The 22,518-nt window shown below is 33.5% G+C and overlaps 1 protein-coding gene and 1 long non-coding RNA gene across 2 annotated transcripts; both read right to left on the reverse strand.

Moving 5' to 3' along the window:
• Window positions 1–14,808: 14,808 nt before the first annotated feature.
• LOC109191532 (pathogenesis-related protein PRB1-3-like) lies at window positions 14,809–15,309 on the reverse strand. The gene has a single exon (XM_019342170.1). The coding sequence runs from the start codon at window positions 15,307–15,309 to the stop codon at window positions 14,809–14,811; it is 501 nt and encodes a 166-aa protein (XP_019197715.1).
• Window positions 15,310–21,245: 5,936 nt separating this feature from the next.
• On the reverse strand, window positions 21,246–22,011 carry LOC109191536. Its single transcript, XR_002055936.1, has 4 exons — window positions 21,960–22,011; window positions 21,730–21,866; window positions 21,558–21,619; window positions 21,246–21,309 (listed from the first exon to the last, which is right to left on the reverse strand). It is a non-coding gene; the product is annotated as an uncharacterized LOC109191536 (long non-coding RNA).
• Between the last annotated feature and the right edge of the window lie 507 nt (window positions 22,012–22,518).

Genomic DNA, 22,518 nt, shown 5'->3' on the forward strand with positions numbered 1-22,518 from the left:
CAACCATCACCCATCTACAGTAGTACTAAACCACGAGCAAACTAAGATCAAATGAGGCAAAGCAACTAAACAAACCACTTAAACAACAAGCTAACAACCAAAGCAAGCAAGAGAACACCTACTAAACAAACAACTAAACAAGCAACAACCAACAAGCCGGCAACCAAAACAAGCAAGGAAAGAAACGAGCTTACCTCAAACTCCAGCCTAGGAGGAATCATCATCATCCGAATCCTCGGCATCCTCGTCAGAAGCTTCCTTGGCTCTACCTTGCCTAGAGCTAGCTTCCAGCACATCCAGCCTTTGATTCACGGTGACCAACTGAGCCTTCATGAAGGAAAAACCTTCTTCGATCATCCGATTTTGCTGTCGGAGGAGGGCCACCACACGTTCCTCGTGGGTCATGGTGTCATTCTCTTTCTTCGTCCTCACCTCTTTTCTTCCCAAGCTCTCCTCACTCTCGGTGTCACTTTCCTTAGCTTCCTCTTCTTCTTCTTCTCCTCCCTCTTCTTCTTCTTCATCTCCCCTAAACTCTGCACTACCTGATTCAACTTCCCAACAGGAATCTCGAGCTGCTCAACCAAGGAACTCCTCTTGGCAAGGGGTTTCTTTGTTACTTCCTCCAGGGTGATGTATTCATCATTTTCTAACTGAAACAGATTGCAGCTCCGGAGGTTCACGGCATCCAAAACCATTTTGCCCGCAGGCTTGGGCACATAGCCATCTACTTTCACCCCTTTCCTCAGGAAAATTCAACTCAAAACCATACCATAGGGCAGGCTTTTACGGTTATGGTCCCTACAGTAGTCCATGTGTTGCAACATCAAGGAGGGCAGATTGAACATCACTTTATGCTTCAGGTAAAAGGCAAAGGTGCATTCCAACTTTCTCAACATGCTACTTTTATTGTTGTTAGGCATCAAACAATCCGAAACATGCATTACCAAAATCATTTGCTCAGCAGCAAGCCATTCCCTTTCTGGCCTCGTGGCTTTGGTAAAACTACTACAAAATTAAATTACCACTCACGGTGGCTCAATATGCATTTTAAAACGCATGACATGGTGAACAGAAAATGCATTTTGTCTTGAATTTGCCAACTTTATTGATGCCACTACAGACGGTTAGATTGCTGTAACAAAATAATAACCCGCACAATGCGCCACAAATAAATGGTGAGTGTGGCGGGGTACACCGGACGCTGGTGCACTCTAATTTGCACCCATAGATCAGCACAATCACACGGTTAGTAGGAGTGCACACGTGCACATATTACTAGAAGTTCACACCTGAACTTTTACCTATATATATATATATATATATATATATATATATATATATATATATATATATATATATATATATATATATATATATATATATATATATATATATATATATATATATATATATATATATATATATATATATATATATATATATATATACACGAAGGTTCAAATGCGGCAGTGCCTTAGAATTTTATTGCCATACACAACATTCATTTAGTCCAAATTTTATATAACATGCATGGTCAATTTGGTGACTCTCAGAATCCTTAATAGACTAAAAACAATTTAAGTAGGAAAATTTTAATTTATTTTAATATAATTGTTCCTTAGCCAGGCTACTTTGGTGACTAACAAGCTCCTCACAACAGTAGACAAAATAACAACAATGATAATTTGAGAACCAAACAAATCCACGAATCACCAAACCAATAATTTATTTTAATCTACTGTTCCTTAGCCAGGCCACTTTGGTGACTAACAAGCTCCTCACAACAATAGACAAAATTACAACAATAATAATAATAACAATAATAATTTAAGAGCCATACAAATTCACGAATCACCAAACCATAATAATTCATGAGTCCAACAAATCTTTTTTTCTCAAACTATCATCCATAATAATAATAATAATAATAATAATAATAATAATAATAATAATAATAATAATAATAATAATAATAATAATAATAATAATAATAATAATAATAATAATCATAATAATAATAATAATAATAATAATAATATTATTATTATTATTATTATTATTATTATTATTATTATTATTATAAAAAAAATAATGGGCTTAGGGATCTAGCCAAATTGGCTAGAGCCCTTCACGGCCCCATTAAAAAATCTCCAGCCTTGCGCTGGAGAAGCAGTAGCTTCGCTGCTTTCCTTCTCCAGCCGTAAGGCTGAGAAGAAACGGCTACCGACGGTCACCGGATGTCTAACCGACGACGGGATGATTCAAACACTGTTAATTCTTAATCCATCAAAATCATCTTTAATCCGTCGAGACCATTCAAAACTTTAATATATGTATATAACCATAATATGTATACACATAATTTCAATACAAGATTAACCCATATATATACATATACACAAATTGAAATTAACACATATATATACACAAATTTCAAAACAAAATTGGTAATTCATTATACCTAACATTGCTCTTGATACCACATGTAAAACTATAACAATAGGCATGGAATTATTTAACCAATACTTTAATCGGAAGCGTTAAAGTACTAATTAATCTGATTCCATAAAGAGAATGATGAAGCTTTCAACCCTTTCTTCTTCACAACTTCTTTCTTCAAGTTTGCAGAGTGTTTTTCAGAGTACTTTTCCCTTTGGTCTTTCACGTTGGTTTTCACAGTGATAGGATAGGAAAATGCCAATGCCCTTTTATATTGCCTTCTTTACATAACTTACATTCCAATATTGATTATTGGAATTATGGCAATAATGGCCCGAAACCAAATAATTAAGTTGGCTTAAATAGCCCTATTGAAAGCCAAAGAGAGGGGAATAATAACCCCTGATCTGTTACATATTATATTCCCATTACCTATCACAATGGGATTTCAATTGTCCAGACCACTAAATACATAAACCACAATAAGATTAGAATAAAATATTCTAATAATATGAACTCGTTATCTTACAAGCACATGTTGATATTTGGTAGTGATAGTTTTTTCCCTACATGTTTCATGTGTTGTGAAATGTGTGTCGTAGGTTATCATGTGTAAGTATTGAACAAAATATTAATATTTATTATATTTGTAAAAAATACAATGTAAATAAATATATATAACATATTTTGTATTATAACTTAGATATTTAATTAAAAGATAATGTCTCTTCAAAAAAATGTTTTTATAATTGTTGTCTAAATCCATCTTTCTAAATCTATAAAATGATCTAAATATTTATAATTAACTCCAAAAAACTTGGACAGCATTCCTTTGATAGGAAATTTTATATCATACGTTATTTAATTAGTTGTACTATTAAGTTATTCAACGTCATAGAGAGATTACATAGTATGTACCCCCCCCCCCCCCCCCCCCCCCCCCCCCCCCAAAAAAAAAAAAAAAAAAAGATTATATAGCATCGATCTACTTTTTGCTTATCTATTAGTGGTTTACTTCATTTCGAAATTTAGATTGCATTATTTGTGCTCATTTTTTATTCCTATTTTGTTTGAATTGATGTGTCTCTTAAAGGTTTTTGTTTATTTTTTTATTGTTGATTATACACATGTATGTATATACGTATGTAGTAATATAATAAATTAATATACAGAAGAAAAAATTTATGTTAGTATCAATTAATTAATGTGTATTAGTATATTGTATTAAAGTATAACGCATGCATATACATACAAGAGAAAGTTTAGTATTCTAGATGTAGCAACATACAATTGACCTTTAAAGACCAAAATCACAATCTTAGTTCGAACATTAATTTTTTCTTCCAAATACTATCGAATTAAGTGTGTAATCAATAAAAGATGAGAACTAATAATTCGAGAATATAATCTTAATGTTACTAAGCCTACTTCACGTCAATTAAGTTGGAGAGTGTTGTTGGATAGTATCCTATGAATCCACGAATAACGCATCTTTGTCTCCGTAGTCCTCAATATGCACATCAACAATCTTAAATATTAGGCCGCCTAGCTATGCCATATATTAATTTCAAACTTATGAACTTTGGGATTGCATGCAATAAAAGTATATTTTAAATATACTAAGGGTACATTATATATGTATGTAAAGTACCAGGACTATGTGGTCCAATGGTATCCGGGTTGGACTTCCATTTGGAAGGTTGTGAGTTTGAGCCTCAGTGGAGGCGTTATTAGTTCAATGTGTTTCAATAGGTTGAGAAAGTATATGAACAGATACTACATTGTAATAGAGCTAGTAACATTCAAAAATATATGTATGTAAAGTACTTTCAATATAAAAATAATGTATTTTTAATATATTAAAAATGTATTTGATATTCATGATCCATACAATTATGTGGACCATCGTTAACACAATAATTTGCCAGTAGAAATTGAAATATAAATAAATAAATAATATATATATATATATATATATATATATATATATATATTAGAAACTGTCAGTGGAAATTATTATCATTATTATTATTGCATATGGCTTTATTATATATAGGATAGGATAGGCCATATGTGTCATATGTGTCGAAAATATGTTTGTATCCAAATTTCCCGACAGAGTGCTGTTTATGCTAATCTTGAATCTTAATGAATTGGGACTGGGGAAACCTAGCTTATTATCTGCATAAATTGTATAATCCCTTCTGCCTCTATCCCACCCAATATATGTCACTGAGAGACCAAATGACAACAAAAAACTTGCAAAGCAGATAAAGTGTAACATCAAATTTTTTTCAACCTACCTAACTTTCTTCCTATACATACTCTACCTATAAATATTTGTGAGGTGACCATTATTCTTGTATTTCTAAGCCATACAAATTATTAAAAGCAATCCATTCTTTTAGGATACAAACAATCCTATAAATACCCTATAACACAATGCCAATGGCCATTGCATCTCTGCAGATAGAGACACATTTTTCCATTTCCTCTTACTTTTCCTTTTTATTGCAGCAAATCACAATAAAAAGGAAATGGAGTTTTCTTTTCTGCAGCTCACCATCTCCATAATTGCCTTAGCCGCCATTGCCCAAACATCTTTCGTACAATCCGCCTGTGACTCTGTTTGCGTTAAAGGGTTTGTTGCTGCACATAACGCGGCCCGACAAACTGTTGGATCTCCACATGTTAACTGGAACTCCACCTTAGCAGACATCGCCGAATCCTATGCCGCCAAGAGGTCTGCTGACTGTGTGCCGCAGAACTCTAATGGGCTGTATGGGGAAAACATTGCGGTGGCCTCTGCCGAATTGTCTCCGGCGGATTCCATGAAGTTGTGGATGGGTGAGAAGAAGGACTATGACCACGCATCGAATTCTTGCACCAGCGGCAACAATTGCCGCTCTTATACGCAGGTGGTTTGGGGCGGCAGCACGAGTATTGGCTGTGCTAGGGTTACGTGCAAAACTGATTGGATGTTTGTCATCTGCTACTATAACCCTCCGGGCAACTATATGGGCGAAAAACCATATTAAACACAATTTTTTTTTATGATTAGTATGATCTTGTAAAATGCAGACCGTGCATTAAAAAAAAAATATATATATATATATAAATATTTAGAAACTACAATAATATCACTAATGTATTATCATGAAACAAATATTGTTTCATGCACGGATGCTGAATCAATTCAATTTTGAACTTTTTCTTTTACATTTGGCTAGCTATTCTTCGAATTTTTTTTGTCTGGGTTCGTGCTTAATACTTGGTATCCCGACTCATCATTGTGAGTTCAATCATACTTGTAGAACACTCTTTAATATGCTGCACTCAATTAACTACATAATTTCAGTAAATAAAACTTTTGCCTAGCCATATAAGAGATTATGGAAAAGGCTAAGAAAAGAAGGGCAATTTGATATAAGATATATATTATGGTTGATTATTGCAATGTTACGAAATGGCAAAGAGTGAGATTATATTGCATGGTTAGTATGCAGTTAAAATATATAACATTGGCTTGTGAAAACGGGCAACACTGCAAAGGTCTTGATTATAGTGGTTTCTCGATTATTGTGGATTCTGTTCCAGTATTAAATTTTATTGGCTATTTTATTTAGTAGTGGTCTTATTAGTTTTTAATTAAGAAATTAATTAGAGTTGTTAGAATTAATTTTCTTTTGAACCATGTGATGTCTAAATGAGTGGACAGTGTACATTGGAGAATGAAGTCGGCCAACGTATGAAGCTTTCAAAGAAACAAAAAAAAAAAAAGAAAAAAGAAAAAGAGTGGCTATGATTTATTCGAAGAAAAAGACAAAGTTTAAAGATCACAAATGTGGCTTAATATCTACTATAGTGGATCGATGTGAGGTGCCCCGCAGACGTAGGAGAAGGAGCTCCGAACTGCGTAACAATTCTTTTATGTTTTTACTTTATTTTATGCTTCCCGTTTTCAGTATTTATATTTGGTTAATCAAGTTTAATTAATGAACGTAACGGGTGCATAACGTAGAAAACAAGTAAAAATACATTTCTTTTTAATTTCAAGTCTCACGGTACAATTGTTTTTGGGTCCACACGTAACTATTGCACAAGTTTACGTTGACGGTATTGTTTTTGGGTCCACACAGACAGGTGAAACGGACAAACTGGTCAAAGTCATGCAACAAGAGTTTGAAATGAGCATGATTGGAGAGCTGACTTACTTTCTCGGATTACAAGTAAATCAGTCAAAAGAAGGGATCTTTATATCCCAAGCAAAATATGCGAAAAATCTCTTATCCAAATTTGGTCTTGAATCGGCCAAAGATGCCCGAACTCCTATCTCAACGACAACCAATTTATCCAAAGACAACAATGGAACTTCTGTTGACTCCACCTTGTACAGAAGTATGATTGGCAGTCTACTATACTTAACTGCTAGTAGACCAGACATCATGGTAAGTGTTGGGATGTGTGCACGCTATCAAGCTGCTCCAAAAGAGTCACACTTGTAGGCGGTAAAACGTATTATAAATACGTTAAAGGTACGCTTAATTATGGTATTTGGTATTCTACTGACACTAATCTTAGTCTTACAGGTTTTAGTGATGCTGACTGGGCTGGAAACGCCGATGACAGAAAAAGCACGTCCGGTGGGTGTTTTTTTATCGGAAAAAACTTAGTTGCCTAGCTGAGTAAAAAGCAGAATTCAATATCACTCAGCACTGCCGAAGCTGAGTACATAGCTGCGAGTAGTTGTTGTACTCAACTACTCTGGATGCGTCAAATGCTTTCCTACTACGGTTTAACTCAGAAAAATATGACCCTCTTCTGCGACAACACCAGTGCGATCAACATATCTAAAAACCCAGTCCAACATTCCCGAACGAAGCACATATATATATTCATCATCATTTCATTCGTGAACTAGTCGAAGAAAAAGAAATAACTTTAGACTATATCTCTACTGACAAAAATCTTGCAGATTTATTCACGAAACCATTAGACAAATCCAGGTTTGAACTACTTCGAGCAGCTCTTGGAGTTTGCACTCTAACTGTCTAATTCCATCGAACAGGTACTAATCTTAATTCTATTTTTTTTTGTGATCTAACAGTTAATTTTTTTTTTGGTACGTGAATATTTTTTTGCAGGGACAAAATTGTTTTGTTTTCGGCCATTCCTTCGAATTTAATTGCCCAAATTTTTGTTTTGTTATCTTACCATATAATATTTTTTTCTTTTTTTTTGTGTTACATTTAGAATACCAATTCAAAACAAACTCCCTATTCTTCTCCTACTCACACTCCATTACCTACCTAATAAAATCTACACCTATGTCTTGTAGCTATCAAATCCACACGCCTTTTAAAGAGAAACTTCACATCACCAATTTATTACTTTATCTCCTCTTTGTCACCACTAAGCCGAGATCATCACCATCATCCTCTTCAACCTGTCATCTTCCACCATTGTTCTTCACAAAAGCTTCTCACATGGAAAACCCTTTTTTCTCCTTCGTGTCTCAATATGAAAGGGCGAATCTTTTCGGCCAGATAATTAATGTCGATTCTCCAATATCTCATGAGGCTACGGATAGGGTTCTTGCCACCATCAAAATTGATGTATCTCTCCTTGAAGGGCTCACGGCTAAAGAACATCGACAAATGCTTGCTCTGGCTCGGCACATCACCGCTACACCCTGGCCAATTCCACCTGTGACAGTCGCTGCCTCAATTCCGTCTCTACCCGAGCCTGTGTCTCTCGCATCTCCTCAAAATGTGGTATTTCCCGTCTCCTCTTCTTCTTTATACACTGTGCATTCTCTATCTTCCTCTAGAAAAATTGATTTTAGTGTTTCTTTGCCCGAGCAATTCGTGTCTTCCTTTGTAAGAATACTCACACAATTTGAACACATGTGATGACCGAACCTCATAGCGGAAGCATAATGATCAAGCAAAACTCCAGCCATAGTTGATACTTTGTTGCATTGTATTGTTGCTTCAAAAACTCCAATGATCAAAGTTTTGTTGTCTACCATTAATCTCCTGTATGAACTAGATGGTGTAGTTGTAAGGCTGCAACAGGAGCAATGGGAAGACCATGCTTAAATAGCCTACATGCCATCATTATAGGCTAAGTAACAGAAACCGTTACATCCGTTTCAAACCACAACATAATGGCCATAATTGGCATATTAAACTTGCACCACTTAATAATGTAATTATAATGAAAATGTTACATTCTCCCACTTGGTGCAAGTATTAACTCAAAGAAACAAAAAAACATGAACCATAGAGATGGTTCCTCTTAATCAGAGTAGTATCTACTTATGATTACAATGTAATTTATTCTCTAAGTACCTTATGAGGTATAAAACTTAATGAATAAACCTTATGTTCATTCTTGATTATAATTAGTTATCATAACTAATTATTGCCGTAACGGCTAAATTTGGCCTAATAAACTTACACCACTTGATTTGTACAACATTAATGGAAAATTTTACAATTTTCCATTTGGTGCAAGTATTGGCAAAACCTTCATTGAAGATCAAAAGCATGAATCATAGTGGTATGTCCTCTTAATTAAAAGGTGAGTAATACCATCTATGCATCACATGCATTTTGATTCCCAACTCAGGTCCTTTATAAATAAACCCTACGTTTACTCTTGGTCCAACCTTATGGATGTTTCTCAAATAAATATGCGCATAACCATAGGAGAAACCATCCAAATTACATAGAGGTGACAACATAAATGTACGTACAATATAGTCACAAAATAAGTTCCATGTACCCTGTATGATCCCTAAAATTCTTATAAGCATGCCTTAAGTAGGGATATGAAATTATTAGCAAAAATGCTAATATATCGCACGACTAACTCATTATCTTTAATATTATCGCTGACAGCTAAGTTTTCAGAGTTGACACGTCTGTCACTCCTACTCTCATTAATCTTAGCCAAAGATAATAATTGAGTAGTCCATATTCCAACGACTTAGATAACAAATTCATGAGTCTAAGCCCACAAGCGGAACTTTAAACATACACCTTATAAATGATCTCCAAAAAAGAAGGAAGCTCAACTTTCATGTCATAGAGCAGTAACGAGGATTTATTAATGTAACTTTATGAAACAACAAAAAATATTGTATTATCATAAAAACAAAAAATCCCCAAGATTCATATATATGAACCAACATCATGAGTCTTTAAATGCTTTATGTCTCACAACATTGAATCTTGATCCTTTTAAATCTTAATGGCCCAGGATCAATTTGATGAGACGAAAGACTCCAATAAATGCTAAAGAATCTAACTTGTGATAGTTCACCATAAACTTAATGTCATTGTTATAATAAAACTATTAATGTTTGTTACAACATTTTCAGAAATATGTTGCACAACTTGTAGTTCAACAAATTAAACTATTGATTTTATAATAACAAGGCAAGGTGTCTTATCCTTGAAGTAGAGCAATCTTGAAGTCAGACATCTGTAATGATCTTTCCAAATGATCACTCCCACTGATCAAATGGGGCATCTTATTGATCTTTTAAATGATCACTCCCACTGATCAAACCATTACTCCCACTAATAAAGTTATTCTTGAGCATAAATGATATACACACTAATGATCCTCAAGTCCAACTAATTTAACAAAGATTATAATTCCCTACAATAGTTGGACATGTTAAATATGTACATGTAACAGACACAATTTCTAACAACTTAAACAAATTAAATTGCTTTAGTTGAAATTTGGCTAGATATGTACAATTCCAATATAAGGATCCAAAAGGTATATCACGTCTAAATTCAAAATCTCTACTGTGGTTGTGCTGAAAAACCAAGTAAGCCACATACAGTAACAATTTCAAGTTACTAAAGTTTTGGAAGTTAACAAAATACATGTGTTGCCAATGCAACCCATGTCACAAAATATATAATTATAACTGGCCTTAAAGTTATAAATTCTAAAATTGGTATGATAAAATTTTATCTTGATCATCAATTTAAACATGAGAATCCAGTGACATAAAACTTGCATGTAGGCTAAAGATTTATTCAATTAGACTCAACTGAGACTTTATAATAATCAAATAGAAGAATCTAGTGACACAAAGCTTGCCTGTGGGCTAAAGTTTTGTTCAATTAGACTCAACTAAAACTTTATGATAAAATTATTATCAAAGGGGATAGAAGAATCTAGTGACATAAAACTTGTGTGTGGGCTAAAGTTTTATTCAATTAGATCCATCTACAACTTTATGATAAAACTATCAAACCATGTTCCATTTCTTAATCCCTGTGGGTAAATTAAGAAATATGATTTGATTTTTTTTATTCTAACTATTTACATTAATATAATAAAATTCTTGTGGGTAGATTTTATTATATTTTTTTGTAATTAGTCACAAAGTGATCAAAAACTTAATAATTTCAGTTATGAAATTGTATTGATCACTTGATATTTGTACACAAAAGAAGATTAATGTACCAAGCTATTAATCCAAATTTCATTCATGCATAATAAAAACACATAAAAGAAACTAGACTAATACCACAAATGTACACATAAAAATACTTGTGAATATGTACATATATCATAACTTTATGATAGAAGACGCCAATTTATTTATATTATAACTATATGTTAAATAAATTGACCTTCCAATCTGTAATGATAAAACTCACCAAAACTATATTCCGATGCATAATTGCTTGTGGGCTAAATTATGATCATAGTTTGATGTCTTTACCCCAATTAATTATATAAACATAACAAAATTGCTTGTGGGCTAAATTTTATTATATCATATAATTAATCACAATCAATACGTCTATGACTGTATATGATCTCACAAAATTTCAATTAATCAAAGATACTGTGGCTACTACTTAATTAATCAAAATTATAAGATCACTAGACGATTTTCTTAATATCTTAGGCATCAACTTTAAAGCCTAAAAACAATTATGCCGCAATATGATAAACAATTCCAAGTGTACTCCCAGGAAAGTTGGTTGGCACTAAGCCTCATTAAAAATAACCAACTCCTTAGTCAGAGTAATGTTTCAAGGGAACTAGTAGCACATTGGCCCCTTCCCGAGAAACTTTTCACCGGTTCATGCTCTTGGATGGCTGTGACTTTCATTCGAAACCTGGGAGGTAAAGATCTCAGTATTTTCTTAACAAGCTTTGCTTGCGAGAATGGTTCACCAAGGACCATTGCACGATTCGCCAGTTCCTGTACACGTGTGTGAAAGTCGATGATTGTCTCATCTTCATTCATGCGAAGCTCTTCGAAGTCTGACTGGACCAGTTGCAGCTTTGATTGTTTCACCGATGTAGTTCCTTCGTAGGTTGACTCAAGAGCTTCCCAAGCACCTTTGGCTGAAGGAATACCTGCAACAATTGAAAACTGACTTTCATGCATAAGAGAGTAAATTGTGTCTAAAGCCTTATCATTGTTTCCAGCGTCTGTTATCTTAGTTTGAGTCCACTCAGTCTCAGGCTTAGCTACTTCGGTTCCGTCAGTGCTGGAACTGGGTTTGGTGGGATGTGTCCAGCCTGACACCACAGACCGCCACATGGCTTCACCTTGAGCTTTTAGGTGCGTACGAGTGCGAGCCTTCCAATAGGCGTAGTTGTCGCCGGTCAACTGGGGAATGACTTTTGTTCGATCCATTCTGTAACACTTAACAACCCGTGAGATCAAACAAATAAGCAATAAACAGATACACAATAAGAGCCGCTGAAGAGAAGAATTTAAGGGGCACGGAATCGCCAGAACAATAGACTAATAAATTAAGTCAACAGGCTATGATACTAATTGAAATTGCACCGTGAGACTTGAAATTAAAAAGAAATGTATTTTTACTTGTTTTCTTCGTTATGCACCAATTACGTTCATTAATTAAACTTGATTAACCAAATATAAATAATGAAAACGGGAAGCATAAAATAAAGTAAAAACACAGAAGAATTGTTACGCAATTCGGAGCTCCTTCTCCTACGTCTGCGGGGCACCCCATGTCTGCCCAATCCACTATAGATGTTCACCAAAAGGAGTATTACAAGAGGTAAATACAGATGGCCTCCAGCCTTTACCACTACCATTCTTTCTAACACCTATCCAGGACTGGCACACGAATGCCTGAACAATCGTCACAAGATGCTTCAGCAGTACCACGTACAGGTCATGAATTACAGATTGAATATTATTAACAATTAAATAACATAGCAGATTAAAATCAGGAAGCTTTGTAATAAAATGTGCACTCGGAATATTGATCTAAAAATTGGCAATCTTCGTCTTTCGAACAGCTTCCTTTTATAGTAGATATTAAGCCTCATTTGTTATCCTTAAACTTAGCCTTTTTCTTTGTTCGAATAAATCATAGCCACACTCTTTTTTCTTTTTCTTTTTTTTTTTTGTTTCTTTGAAAGCTTCATATGTTGGCTGACTTCATTCTCCAATGCACACTGTCCACTCATTTAGACATCACATGGTCCAAAAGAAAATTAATTCTAACAACTCTAATTAATTTCTTAATTCAAAACTAATAATACCACTACTAAATAAAATACCCAATAAGGTTTAACGTGTAAATAATTTTACACTTACAGGTCTAATATAATACTGGAACAGAATCCACAATACAATGTGAACCCTGGTCCATGGTATAACAGTTGCACCTCTAGGGTCTGTGTGCTTCTGGTGTCTCCTATCAAAAATGAATATATCAAGCCGGTAAAGGAGAACACTGGTTCAATAAGATTCCCAATGTTAGGTTCATAATGTTAGATTTTTTTGGTTCAATTTGTAATAATGTTTGTATCAAATCTTATTGTTAATCAATTCAACAACATACATGTGTGATAAAGTGTCTTAAATACTCATTTATTTTGATTATATTAATTGTGCTTAGGTGACTTGACAAGGAATTAATCTGTTATATATGAGGGAAACAAGACACATTTGAATCAAGTTTTGATATCACCCGAGTATGAAGATATGACTGGAAGACCTACTTTGAAGTTTTGAATGTGACCAGGCAACAATTAGTGTTTCTTCTATAAAGAGACATCAAATTTCTAGGCAAAAGTTTTACTGAATCTTAAATCCATAAATTATGTAGCTATTTAATTGAGTGCAGCATATTAAAGAGGGTTCTGCAATAAGAGAACTCTACAAGAATGAACTCACAATTAGTGGAATACCAAGTATTATGCAGGAACCCAGAAAAAAAAAAAATTCGAAGAATAGCTAGCCAAAAGTAAAAGAAAAAGTTCAAAATTGAATTGAATCAACATCATATCCGTGCATGAAACAATGAAACTTGTTTCATGATAATACATTAGTGATAATATTGTAGTTTTTAAATATTTATATTTTTATCATATCAAGCCGTTAAAAGAGAAAGAAAATATATATGTTTATTCCCAAAGAGACATTTGGAGCGGTGCAGTTCCCACAAGTCAATGTAATATATTTTAACTGCATGTCTATCTCCTCCTCCATCTCATTGTTCTCCGCCACGCCCACGCCTTCTAGCTTCTGCGGCCAGCTTTGATCCCGGCTCCTCCTTCGCTAAGGGCATAGAGGTTTCCAGGCTCCTCCTTTGATAAGGGCAACCTAAATTTGAAATTACTAATTTATTATCCCTGTACTTTACCTAACGATTGAGCAATAACACAAAATTCTAGGACTAATTTAGGACACCAAAGTCGTTTAGTACAAAATTGAGAAAACTCACTATAGTCGAGCAATAAATTATCCTTGTACTTAACACCCACGAAGGACAATATTGAGCGATAACACAAAATTGAGAAAAACCACTATAATCGAGACCTTTGCAGTGTTGCCCGTTTTCACAAGCCAATGTTATATTACTTATATATTTTAACTGCATACTAACCATGCAATATAATCTCACTCTTTGCCATTTCGTAACATTGCAATAATCAACCATAATATATATCTTATATCAAATTGCCCTTCTTTTCTTAGCCTTTTCCATAATCTCTTATATGGCTAGGCAAAAGTTTTATTTACTGAAATTATGTAGTTAATTGAGTGCAGCATATTAAAGAGTGTTCTACAAGTATGATTGAACTCACAATGATGAGTCGGGATACCAAGTATTATGCACGAACCCAGACAAAAAAAATTCGAAGAATAGCTAGCCAAATGTAAAAGAAAAAGTTCAAAATTGAATTGATTCAGCATCCGTGCATGAAACAATATTTGTTTCATGATAATACATTAGTGATAATATTGTAGTTTCTAAATATTTATATATATATATTTTTAATGCACTGTGTGCATTTCACAAGATCATACTAATCATAAAAAAAAAATTGTGTTTAATATGGTTTTTCGCCCATATAGTTGCCCGGAGGGTTATAGTAGCAGATGACAAACATCCAATCAGTTTTGCACGTAACCCTAGCACAGCCAATACTCGTGCTGCCGCCCCAAACCACCTGCGTATAAGAGCGGCAATTGTTGCCGCTGGTGCAAGAATTCGATGCGTGGTCATAGTCCTTCTTCTCACCCATCCACAACTTCATGGAATCCGCCGGAGACAATTCGGCAGAGGCCACCGCAATGTTTTCCCCATACAGCCCGTTAGAGTTCTGCGGCACACAGTCAGCAGACCTCTTGGCAGCATAGGATTCGGCGATGTCTGCTAAGGTGGAGTTCCAGTTAACAGGTGGAGATCCAACAGTTTGTCGGGCCGCGTTATGTGCAGCAACAAACCCTTTAACGCAATCAGAGTCACAGGCGGATTGTACGAAAGATGTTTGGGCAATGGCGGCTAAGGCAATTATGGAGATGGTGAGCTGCAGAAAAGAAAACTCCATTTCCTTTTTATTGTGATTTGCTGCAATAAAAAGGAAAAGTAAGAGGAAATGGAAAAATGTGTCTCTATCTGCAGAGATGCAATGGCCATTGGCATTGTGTTATAGGGTATTTATAGGATTGTTTGTATCCTAAAAGAATGGATTGCTTTTAATAATTTGTATGGCTTAGAAATACAAGAATAATGGTCACCTCACAAATATTTATAGGTAGAGTATGTATAGGAAGAAAGTTAGGTAGGTTGAAAAAAATTTTATGTTACACTTTATCTGCTTTGCAAGTTTTTTGTTGTCATTTGGTCTCTCAGTGACATATATTGGGTGGGATAGAGGCAGAAGGGATTATACAATTTATGCAGATAATAAGCTAGGTTTCCCCAGTCCCAATTCATTAAGATTCAAGATTAGCATAAACAGCACTCTGTCGGGAAATTTGGATACAAACATATTTTCGACACATATGACACATATGGCCTATCCTATCGTATATATAATAAAGCCATATGCAATAATAATAATGATAATAATTTCCACTGACAGTTTCTAACATATATATATATATATATATATATATATATATATATATATATATATATTGGTTGCAGTAGGCGCTAGGCGCTAGTCCGGCGGCCGGGCAGCGTCTAGCGCCTAGGCAGTCTAGGCGGCGGCTAGGCGGATTCTAGGCGGCGCTAGGCGGGCACCAAAAAAATTAAAAAAAATAGTTACAGACTTGTAGTTTGACAATTTTAATGAGGTTGTTTTCAACGTTCACTCAAATAACACATCTAAATAAATGAAATAATGATAATTTATAAGTCATAATGTCATAATAATATTAAAATCAATAATTCATGAAAGACGACATTGGTCAAAATAAGACAAAATCGGTCAAAAACGATCAAAATCGGACGAAATCGGTCGACTCGGACGAAATCGGTCGACTCGGCCGAGTTTTGGCCGCCTTTATGCCAAAACTCTAAGGCTCAGTGCCGCCTAGCGCCTAGGCGGGCGCCTAGGCGGCCGAGTTTTGCAACCTTGATATATATATATATATATATATATATATATATATATATATATATATATATATATATATATATATATATATATATATATTATTTATTTATTTATTTATATCTCAATTTCTACTGGCAAATTATTGTGTGAACGATGGTCCACATAATTGTATGGATCATGAATATCAAATACATTTTTAATATATTAAAAATACATTATTTTTTTATTGAAAGTACTTTACATACATATATAATGTACCCTTAGTATATTTAAAATATACTTTTTATTGCATGCAATCCCAAAGTTCATAAGTTTGAAATTAATATATGGCATAGCTAGGCGGCCTAATATTTAAGATTGTTGATGTGCATATTGAGGACTACGGAGACAAAGATGCGTTATTCGTGGATTCATAGGATACTATCCAACAACACTCTCCAACTTAATTGACGTGAAGTAGGCTTAGTAACATTAAGATTATATTCTCGAATTATTAGTTCCCATCTTTTATTGATTACACACTTAATTCGATAGTATTTGGAAGAAAAAATCAATGTTCGAACTAAGATTGTGATTTTGGTCTTTAAAGGTCAATTGTATGTTGCTACATCTAGAGTTTGAAATCTCAAAGGTCTAAAAATTTTGATATGTGGTGACTCTAAAATTGTAATTCAATTACTATTGTAGTTTACTAAGTTCTTAAAAATCTGTAATATTAAATACTATGTACTAAATTATTAATATAGTTTAAGATTTGTAGTAATCACCCACCTTAAATATTATTTTAATTGTAAATATATTTATGTTCATAATTTTATCATAGAAATTCACACAGAATAATTATTAAATAACAAAAATTTTATATATGAATAAACCTCATATAGGGTATATTTTTATAACATATTTTCCGTGCATCGCACGGGACAAATACTAGTAATAATAATAATATTATTAATTAATTAATAATAATAATATTATTATTAATAATAATCCAAACAAAACTATATACAAAATAAAGTGAAAATTAATAATAATAAAATAAAAATTAAAAAAAGGAAGAAGAAGAAGACAAAGGGGAGCCAAGGGCTCCCTTTGTAAATGATTTGGGATCATAATTACTTGCCCATCAATGTGGGCAAGTATTGAGAAGTACAAAGTTTTTTTTTTTTTTTTTTTGAGAAGTAAAGGAAAATTAAAAATGGAAATGAAATATTTCGATAATAATATTTTACATCATCAAATAGTAAATACATATTTTAAAAAATAGTATGCTAAATTAAAAATGAAACGAAAATATTTCAATAATCATATTCTTCGTCATCAAATTAAAATGGAACGAAAATTAGGTAAAAATATCACTGCATCTATATTCCAATTGACTAATTGACTTGAAAAGAAAAAAAAAATAGAATAACTGACTGAAAATGAATTTAATAATACTAATTAACTGAAAATATAAAAGGAAATGAATATTAATAATTGAATGCAAATAAAATATGATCCACAATTGACTATAATACAAAATAAATGGTCAGATCATTCCATGTTAATTAAAAATTGGAGGAAAATATTTCTATGATAATATTCTACATTATCAATAGTAAATGCATATTTTAAACAACAGTAAAGGTAAATTAAAAATTAAATTGAAATATTTCAATAATAATATATACATCATCAATTAAAACTGGAACGAAAATTAGGTAAAAATATCACTGCATTTGATATTATAATAATTGACTAATTGACTGAAAATAAAAATAAATAATTGACTGAAAATGAATCTGATATTACTAATTGACTGAAAATATAAAAGGATAACTAATTGAGTGATATTCTACCATTATATATTTTCACCCAAGTAAACTGTCCTGATGGATTCAAGGTGGTAGCTCTAGACGAAGATAAACAAGATTGTGTTGGCACTACCAATGTCATCTACAAAGAGGTTTTAATAATATGTAAATATAATCGGTGAGATTAAGTTTTTTTTTAATTAAATGAAAAAATTGCTATATATCTAGACAAAATACATATCTTCCATACAAATGAATAAGGATAGCAATTCATTTCTATAACGGAGTTGTTAGAGAACGGGCGCATTTGTCTAATTTATGCAAATACTAACCAATGATAAATAAAATCTTCAAAGTTATAGCACCGCATGCGTACATCTAGACATTAGCTATTAATTTGAGCAATTATTTGTACAAAATCAAGCTTTAATAACATCAAAATATATAAATGATCCAAACCGTATGCACTATATAATATTTGATGTTCTAATTTAAATAATTATATATCGATTCATATATTCTTAATATATTACAACAAATTCATTCCGTGCATCGCACGGGTGCAAATACTAGTATATATATATGGCACCTCTGGTAGACCTTAGCTTTAATGAATACATCTTTTGGAACCTGTTTTCTTTCAAACCTTAAGCTCTACCGACCACTTTCTTTATCAAATTAAAGTTTTTTAGTTGGGTTTGTCGAAAATTCACATCTTCTAACAGATAGTAAACTTTACTCGTTCATCTTACTATTATAAGATCTATTGACTTAACTTTCTTCATTTCAATTGTTGAAAGGTCTATTGATTTGTGAAGCTCTACCGCGCGTTTTAAGTTCTTCGGGAACTAGGTTTTTTTGAGTAGATCATAAGATCATCTTCTAATTTGAAGGTAGATTACTATGTTGAGTTGTGCTATTGATGGTTCTAAATGGGGTTTTCACTCGGGGGAATAGGAATGATGTTTAATTTTTTTTATACATGTTATTAAATTCAAGTAATATTGTAATTCGCTTAGATTTAGAAAGTTAACCTCTAATTTAAAACCAACTCATGCTGGCAAATTTAGAGCAACCAATAACATTAACAATTAAAATGTGAACTAAAAGTATATAATTGTCTATGCGACGACGGATATGGTTATAAAAACTATAAACTATGGTAACGAACATTCATTGTCAACTGTAATTTAACTCATTTGACTAGAATAGTAAACTTTCTCTTGTATGTATATGCATGTGTTATACTTTAATACAATATATCACTGCTGGAAATCTGCATTTTTCCGACCACCAAAAAGTGGTCGGAAAAGGGGCATTTCCGGTCTGAAATGAAGTTTCCGACCAACTTAGCGACCACTTTATGGATTCGGAAAAAAAAGCCCTAGCTATTACCGACAACTAGTCAAGGTGGTTGGAAATACCGGCTTTTTTTTGAAGTCGTCGGAACTAATAGTTGTCGGATAAGGAGAGCATATTTCCTACCATTGGTGGTCGGTAATTGGTCAGAATTATCATCCATCGGTGGTCGGTAAGATTTACCAAGAAAAAATTAAAATTTGTATTACCGACCACTACGGTGGTCGGTAAGATTTACTAACCAAAAAAAATAAAATTTAAAATTCTACAAATATCAAATAAATTTGACCAGTTACAATTGAAATTCAAATTTCAATAAATTCTACAATACAATTAACAATTTAGGGAAATAAACATTAGTCAATATTAAATTCTAGACTTATATGAAATAAACCTGTTCACACAGTGTAGCAATGATAGACTCGTAACTGAAGATAAAATCTAGCCTTAATAATTAAATCATTATGATATAATATAACAAGTAGGAATTTAAACATACGTGTTAGGATATCTCCTGAAGATGTCTTTGATAACTATAATAGCTTCTTGGACAACATAATTTACTTTAATCTTGATCAATTCAAGCAAGACGATGATACAACGCTCGGCAGCCCTCTCTAACTTGATGGCACATCGTCCAATAGCACGAACAGCCCTCCTGACAAAATCAACGTCTACTTCAGTAGCATATTCCTTGAACTCCAAGAGAACCTGCAAAAGTGCTTTCTTTGAGACATAGTGCCATAGGACTAAAAAAACTTACAACTTAGAATTCAAGATTCCCTTCCCCTTGTATCCTACAACTTACTTGTGGTTCTACAGATGCAGATGCATTTAAGTGTACTGAAAAATTAAACTACTTTAACTTAAACATTGGCACCTAAGAAGCACAAATTTCCCAGGAGCAAGGCCATAATAATCTTTAGTCATTCAGTCTAAAATCAGTATGTTCAATGTATACAATCTTGGAAAAGGGAACCTCTGAATAGAGCAAAACAATGTAGTCAAACAAAAAAATAGATCAATATATTCAAGGCATCATTAATTGTCAGCTCATACATGGAAAACAAACAAGACCAAACAAATTACTCCATAGTTAATTAGAGAGATCCAAGCATATGATTCATCCATTCTCCGCAGCCTCAATCCCCTTTTCTGCTGCTTCTATTCCATATATGAATATTCAAAAATCAAAAAACCTTGATGTGTAAGTTAGACCATTTGCCTAGGCTAAACTGTAAACACTTGATTACACAGTGCCCTTTAACTTGGTAAAATTTATCATGCACTCAGGGGCTTAAATTCCATTGCACACACATATGATATGGTGGATAATATCAGCAAAGGCGTTCATTACAAATGAACTTCATATTCAATGTGATTGCACCACATGTTCATTTGTACAAAAGAAGAGGAATGGAACTTAAAAGAAACATGACAGTTATTCTTTTGTATTGCATTTGATGTCTATTTGAATTTACTTACAAGTTCATTTGAAATTAAAATGCATGTTTAGCACATTGACATCAGTATGAAGTGAACCAACTATTACAATACAAATGGCTAAGTACACAAACACTTACCCGAATCAATCTCCCTCGCCATTTCGATCATTTCCTGACAAGGGACAAATGACAAGTTTAAATTACTGTACATCCAAATATCAACAATTGGGCAATTGGCATGTGGTAATTATACACAAAATTTCCCTTGGGTAATAGGATTACCATATGGCATACCATACATTCAACTACAGACATATATATAATATATATTGTTGTTATTGGCATACTTTGTGTCATTAGCCCTCTTTATCACCGCCTCCACTGTCCTGCATCATCTTAGTAAAAATGTAACACATTTTTTAGGTTACAATGAAATCTGTAGCCACAACCTAGAGTGTGGAAGAGATAAATGTTGCCTACTAACTCTAAACAACGGGGAGTTAAACTAGACTAGTCTAGATTGTCTAAATTGACAAATTCAAATAAAAAAGACTAATAAGTGACTCCCAAAATGGTTTGGGTTGCCCCATCTGGAATTGTTAATACTTAATAGTATGAGCTTGATTGAGCTTACTTGAATTTCAGTATAAGCATAACAGGTCCAAAAATTTCATCTTTTGCAATTAGCATGTCATCCTGCATGAGGCAACAAAAGCATATATAGAATGTTTTGGATTCTCTACATATTGAAGATTTTAACTGCATCCATCTTTTTATGATTGAATTATAGTGTAGAAGGTTTTTACCAGACATCTGTAAATATAGTTGGCTGGATGAAATAGCCTTTTCTGTCCAGTGGCTTACCACCAGTTAGCAATGTAGCACCCTCCCTCTTCCCATGCTCTATATATGAAAGTATCTTCTCATACTGGTTTTTACTAGCCTAAATGCATCAAATAGACATGTATGTTAAAGCATATTGGTATTGGTAAACTTAATGGTGTATATGGCTTGTTTCAAGCAAACTAGATCATACTTGGGGTCCCTGTCGAACATTTGGATCAAAAGGGTCACCAACCACCTTTGCTACTACTTTCTTAACAAACTTGTCATAAATTCTTTCCTGGACAAACACTCGTGAGGCAGCCGCAAATATTTCACCCTGCCAAAATGCCAAATTAAAACCCCAATATCAATCAGTATATCTACATGCTAATAGTTGAGGAAAGGAAACTTGGGATGGAGATTACCTTATTATATGTGACTCCAGCTAAACCAAGATCCGAAACCTTGTCAACATCTACATCATCAAAAACTATGAAAGGAGACTTGCCTCCCAACTCTAGTGATACGGGTTTTAGATACATCATCAAAGACTATGAGCATAATAGAGAGCAGAAAGGGTTGTCTGTTCAGCAGGCTTCACAATCACAGTACAACTAGCTGCTAATGCGGCGGCAACCTTAAACCCAAATATTTGTGCCGGATAATTCCAGGGAATTATGAGTCCTACCACACCTATTGGTTCACACAATGTGTATGCTTGGAGCTCACTCTACATCTTGAGAGTGGTGCCATGGATTTTGTCTGCTGCA

This window comes from Ipomoea nil, unplaced genomic scaffold (assembly GCF_001879475.1).
Source record: "Ipomoea nil cultivar Tokyo-kokei standard unplaced genomic scaffold, Asagao_1.1 scaffold1673, whole genome shotgun sequence".
Lineage (NCBI taxonomy): Eukaryota > Viridiplantae > Streptophyta > Magnoliopsida > Solanales > Convolvulaceae > Ipomoea > Ipomoea nil.

Coding starts and splice junctions, on each gene's coding strand:
- LOC109191532 (XM_019342170.1), bottom strand. CDS start 15,309: ATGGAGTTTTCTTTTCTGCAGCTCACCATCTCCATAATTGCCTTAGCC.